Source organism: Lutjanus erythropterus, chromosome 21, assembly GCF_056507025.1.
Source record: "Lutjanus erythropterus isolate fLutEry1 chromosome 21, fLutEry1.hap2, whole genome shotgun sequence".
NCBI classification, from domain to species: domain Eukaryota; kingdom Metazoa; phylum Chordata; class Actinopteri; order Lutjaniformes; family Lutjanidae; genus Lutjanus; species Lutjanus erythropterus.
In genome coordinates this window covers 32588011-32594010 of record NC_139337.1, presented here as the reverse complement: position 1 = coordinate 32594010, position 6000 = coordinate 32588011, and the positions used below count along the sequence as shown (strand labels likewise).

The window sequence follows — 6000 nt, the reverse complement described above, 5'->3', positions numbered from 1 at the left end:
AAAAAAAACAGCCTGAACCGGTCTGAACCAGTCTGAACCAGTCTGAAGCAGTCTCACCTGGCCGGTCCTCCGGTGATGGTGGCATCAATCACATAGTCGTTGTCGATCCGGAACATGTACACACCGCGGTTCTACACACACACACACACACACACACACACACACACACACACACACACACACACACACACACACACACACAGGCTGGTGTTAAAGGAGAAACTTGTAATATATTTACTGTAATAAATCAAAAACATCATCAGAGATTAAAGGGATAGTTCACCTTGTAACCAAAATACATTTTTTCCCTCTAACTTCAATGGCACTCAAAGCACAGAAAAAAAAAAAGAAAACGTCAGCGTCTGTTTCCAAAAATCTGGACCCGTTCCTCAAAATAATCCACAGACTTCGGTGTGAGCAGTTTCACGTAGGAACTACTTTCTGTTTATTAAGAAGAAAATGGTTCCAGCAGATTCTAAAATAGTTGTGGTGGATTTTATGTCTGTATTTTCTATGTCTTATTGTTCCGTCCATTTAGGTTGAAATCAGTCTTGACGTTGGAAGGCGGCGCACAGTGACGTGTGTGCATTACCTGTGACTCGTACAGCCTCTCCTTACGATTGGCTACTTCACTCCTGATGATGGTGCCGATGTACTCGATGACCATGGTGCATTTCTCAATGTCTCTGGCAGCATACAGGCCCAGACCCTGCATGTACACACACACACACACACACACACACACACACACACACACACACACACACACACACACACACACACACAGTGGATCAGTGACCTGTCCTTCGGTCAGCAGTCATGTGTTCAGTCTGTAGTCTAGGTGACTCACCTGGATGCGAGAGCGGGCCAGGTACACATTGGTCTTCCACTCAGCCTTCATGCGTCGGTACTGGGACGACTTGGAGTGGCGTCCCTGGTGAGCTCCGGCCACAGACTCCCCTGGAGACAGAGAGATGACTCCGGGCACGAGGCCGACGATGGAGCCCACCGAGCCCTGACACCTGGGAGCGATGCTGGTCAGCAGGTTGGGTCTGACAGAGACAGAGAGTCCAGGAGAAACCACATCCGTCAGACGGACCTGATACACCACAACCAAAGGATCCACACCGACTCCAACAGGAGCAGTGTTTGTTTATCACCTGCAGCTCACGTGCCTGTGGTGTCACACGGACAGCGTTTCTGCCGCTTCCTGCACTATATGGCTACACGGAGTTTACAGAAGACTTTGGATGAAAAGAGGTTTGACCACAAGACAGACAGAAAGCTCCGGAAAAATCCTGCCCTTCACCTGAGCTGTTCGTGTGTGACATGTTGTACAGACACTGATGCTGCAGTGAGAGGCGTCACCTGGATGAAGAGCGTTCAGTTTGTTGACTAATAATTTATCATAGTTTTAATCAATAACACTTTAATGACCAATGACCATTATTTTGAGTTATTATTTGGACAAAGTTTCTCATTATCACGATGAACAGGATCTTTTTTCCATCATATTGTCAGAAATGTGTTTCCATGGATACAGATGTTTGTAGACGAGTGTGTAATGTGGGTCTGTGTGTGTCTGTCTCTGTTAACAGACTCCGGCTGCAGTTCACACACTTCACTGATCAAACAGAATTATAGAGACAGTTTTTACATCACATCGACACTTCTGTCCATATTCACTGTCTGAGGAGTGAACGACGCTCACACTCAGTTCAGTGTTCAGACACGACACGAGTTCCCAACATGAGACCCACAAAACTTAACTGCTTCTGTTCAAGTGTGTGAATATGAACCTGTAGGAGGACCTGTGTGTGTGTGTGTGTGTGTGTGTGTGTGTGTGTGTGTGCGCGTGTGTGTGTGGTGTTACCTCTTGGTCTGGCAGGCTTTGGGCTCGGAGCGGGCCGAGCCAGACGGGTTGAAGGCCAGAGGCCACTCCATGAGAGGGTTCCTGCCGTAACGAAAGGTGTAGCGCTCACACATCTCCACACCTGGCAGCTACACACACACACACACACACACACACACACACACACACACACACACACACAGCAGAGGGTCAGAATGAGACTGGGTTTAAAGTCTGAACGTGTGTGTGTGTGTGTGTGTGTGTGTGTGTGTGTGTGTGTGTGTGTGTGTGACGTACAGACTCAACGATCCTGGTCACTGCAGACGTGGTCAAACCAAACAAATCTTCTCCTTTCAGGTAAACTGGGAAGAGCTTCAGAGTCCCAGTGGAGGATCTCATCTGTGATACTGGTTCCAGTATTTGGTCCCACACAGCTGGAGGGAGACAGACAGACAGACAGACAGACAGACAGACAGACAGACAGACAGAGTGGAGGACATTTACTGAAGCACTATTATTTTCATCAATGACCTTAAAATGTGTTCAGTTTTCTGCTAATGCCAATGAACTGAACTGCTTTGCGTCTCAGTCCTGCATCATCCTGTCAGGATTTATTTCACAGTAACGAGCTGCTCACTGATGATCCCTCACATGACGCATTGTTACAGATCGAAAACATTGATTTCAATCAGTGACTACAGTTCAATAATATAACATACGACAGCGTGATGAACGTGTTTTCAGTGTATTTAGTTGAGCTGTTGCAGATGTTTACCTTTGGGTGTTGGTCCGGTCAGGATGACGTCGTCGTGTCCCCTCTCCACCACCTTCACTTTAAACAGCGGCTGTCCCTCCTGCTCCTCAATGCTGCATATGTACTTACAGCGTCTGCAGAGGACAGTTATGACTTTATCAATCACAAATCAATCCATACAACACTGTGGCCTGAGGACCAATCAGAGAGGACAGATCATCTCTGGAGTTTCAGTAAAAAAAGCTGCTGGGACCAAACTTTACCTAAAAGTGTCTGTATTTTCATTTGCAATGTTTTTATATGAATTAGACACATGATCATTTTTACTGGGGACGTTACTAGTCGACTAGTCAGACACTAAGAAAACACAAAGAAAGAAGTTAAAACTGAGCAAAATGTATTTAGTGATAAAGTTTAACCTCAATCAGTCTACAATCACCAAATCGTATCTTAAATGCTGCTGAAACGTGACACTTTGCATTAAGAACATCACACATTAACCTACAAAACACAACAACCCACTAAATGCTTCAACTGTTCTGAGTCTGCAGGTAAACGACATGGTTCACCTGGAGCTGACGTTAGCTGCAGCCTGACACACAGTGTGGTGAATGTTAGCATGCAAGCAGCAGCAGCTCTGCTCCATGTCTGTGCTGAATATGGTCAGGTTGCTCCAATCGACTGGTTAGTGGTTTATTCTGTCACATTCTTATTTTCATTTTCTATATTAAAACACTGACAAACTGCACTGGTTTTTACGAACTGTCATCTGCCTGACTTTACTGATAAAAACATCTGGACCATCAGAACATTCACGCTGAGTGAGAGGAGCTGCTGTCTGACACAGCCGCAGCGCCGAATAATGGCCAGCAGCTATTATTATTTCTGGAAAGAGACGCTGATTTTGAGTCTCTCAAACGTATTTTTTGTCTCTTTGAGCTCCAGAGACTGAGTGTCATCTACTCTGCAGTGCAAACTCTGCAGCTCAACATGAACAGCTCTACAGGGATGAGAAGTCTTTTTGATTTTGGGGTGAACTGTCCCTTTAAACTCAGAGTGGAGGATATAATAACAGGAAACCATATAGATAACCCTGTCCTGAAGCAAAGCATCATGGGGCACTGAGTTCTGACCTCAACAGTGGAGGGTTACCTGTTGCTGTGGCGCATGCTCCAGTAGATGCGGTTGGCATGGTAACCAATGGGGAAGATGGCCGTCTTGTTGTGGAAGGCGTTCATCTGCTGTGGGAGGAGCCTGCCGACGCTGCGGAACAGTAGGCTGCCGACCCGGAAGGTGTGCTGCCGCTCGCCGCGCTGCACCACGGCGGCGATCTGCCGCGCCTCGTCCCGCTGCACGAACACCCGCCGGAACACGGCGAAGCAACGCAGCTCCGAGTCGTACGGGTCAGAGGACGCCATCACAGCAGCGTCGGGGGTCGGCCCCGGAGTGGAGGAGGGGGAGCAGCTGGAGGACCTGTCCCCACTGAGAGGGACTGTCCTGGGCTTATGGAGGTGACAGAGCATGGTCTTATCCTGGAGGACACAGAGTGTGTGTGAGCACGAGTGTGTGTGTGTCGGTCACTCATCCTTTAGAACTGGAACTCAATCTGATTCTGAGAGGTTCTGATGTTAAGGGGGGGGGGGGGGGGGCTGCACGATGTGGTCAGAAAGACATATTTCATCTTTCGCAGACTGAACTCACTGTCCTGCAAACTCATATCATTGTGATGAAAATCACATCGACACAGAAAACATGCTGAACATCACAGGCATCATACAGAGATTCAGTCTGAATGTTTTTAGTGAGAAGAAAAAAAAAACGAGTGCGAGATTAAAAAAACTAAAAGAAATAGTGAAAAAATTAATAAATACATAATAATATTAATACTAATAATAATGACGATCATAAAAGCAACACCGCATAAATATTATCATTGTCATTATTACTATCATCATCACCGTGGTAACCATCGTCAACAACAATAATGATAATAAGATGCTGGAAACTGCAGAGAGGAGTCTGATGTCACTTCCTGTCTCCACTAGGTGGTGCTATGACTCCTGTTTGTCATGCAGATGAGTTCAGGGCAGAACTCTTATCAAACATGAGAAGTTTGGTGCAGATCAGATATTTTACACCAAAGTTGTAACAATTTCATTTTTCACGGTGAGACATCAAAACTTGACGCCACGCCCTTCAACAGATTTTGTGTTTGGGAGGAGTTCACAAAAATATGATTTTACTAAAACTGAGAAAAAGTCATAAAAGTTAACATTTTTAAAAGCAGAAGACCAACGAAAAAAAGATGCAGACGAACTGAACAATTAAAAAATGTAAACTGCACAAACACTTTCAGTAGAGAAAAATAAGAAAGAAAGAATAAAAACAATCTGGGTCTGCGGCGAGTGATGCTGCTGGACGCATAAAATAACGAAAGCAAACCAAAACATAATTCATAATAAATCCTTTAAGAACAGACTCTGATTAAAACGTGTTGGTATGAGTGAGACTCAGAGGTGTGTTGGTGTGTTTCTGTTCTGGTACCTTGAAGAAGGTGCAGTGGGCCTGCAGTGCGCAGGTGAAGTGGTAGGTGTTGGTGCAACGGAGGCGGTTGCAGCCGCTCGTGGCGCCGGTCTGCTGACAGTGAGCGCAGCGCAGAGTAAGACCTCGTCTCAGAGCGAGCTCCACGTTGATCAGAGCACCAGCCTGAGTCTCGTACACCTCACTTGACCACAGAGCACAGTTCAGGTGCACCTGAGAGACAGACAGACAGACAGACAGACAGGTTAACTGAGTCTACAGCTGCAACGATTCATCGGTTATTAATCAATGTTTAAATTAATCAACTACTTTGATAATCGATTAATCTGTTTGGGTAATTTTTTTAAAAGAAGAAAGTCCATATTCTCTGATTTCAGATGTGAATATTTTCTGGTTTCTTTCCTCTCTGACAGGAAACTGAATGTCTTTGAGTTGTGGACAAAACAAGACATTTGAGGACGTTAACTTGGACTTTGATCAACATTTTCTAATAGTTTATTGATTCATGGAGAAAATTATAATCGTTAGAAACAGCTCTGACTGACTGACTGACTTGGCTCAATCGTCAGAGACTCTCCTGGTCCAGACTAGAGGACAGTGGACAACTCACCCACAGGTCCAGGTCCAGGTTCAGCAGTCTGGCTGGTCCGTCTGTCTGTCCGTCTCCCTGCTGGTTACAGAAGCAGCACCTCCGCTGGTCTTTGGGTAACGGCTCAGGACGAAGACACGCCCCAAACTTCTTCAACAGCACATCCACTTCCTCCTCTGTTGGTATGGCAACCGCCTCATTAGGGATGCAAGGGCCCCTGGGTAAAAAGAGAGAGACATACAGAACAATGCTAACAGGCTAACC

The 6000-nt window shown here is 45.9% G+C and overlaps 1 protein-coding gene across 1 annotated transcript in view; it reads right to left on the bottom strand.

Annotated features, from left to right (window-relative positions):
- LOC146307939 (histone-lysine N-methyltransferase 2C-like) overlaps window positions 1-6000 on the bottom strand; it is a 47512-nt gene that overhangs the window by 2298 nt on the left and 39214 nt on the right. Inside the window, exons 55-63 of the mRNA XM_084747389.1 lie at window positions 5758-5953; window positions 5151-5360; window positions 3759-4138; window positions 2628-2740; window positions 2150-2286; window positions 1874-2001; window positions 851-1052; window positions 593-709; window positions 58-131 (exon numbers count right to left, since the gene is read on the bottom strand). Coding sequence (XP_084603515.1) covers window positions 58-131; window positions 593-709; window positions 851-1052; window positions 1874-2001; window positions 2150-2286; window positions 2628-2740; window positions 3759-4138; window positions 5151-5360; window positions 5758-5953 — 1557 coding nt within the window. The remainder of the gene's footprint in view (window positions 1-57; window positions 132-592; window positions 710-850; window positions 1053-1873; window positions 2002-2149; window positions 2287-2627; window positions 2741-3758; window positions 4139-5150; window positions 5361-5757; window positions 5954-6000) is intronic.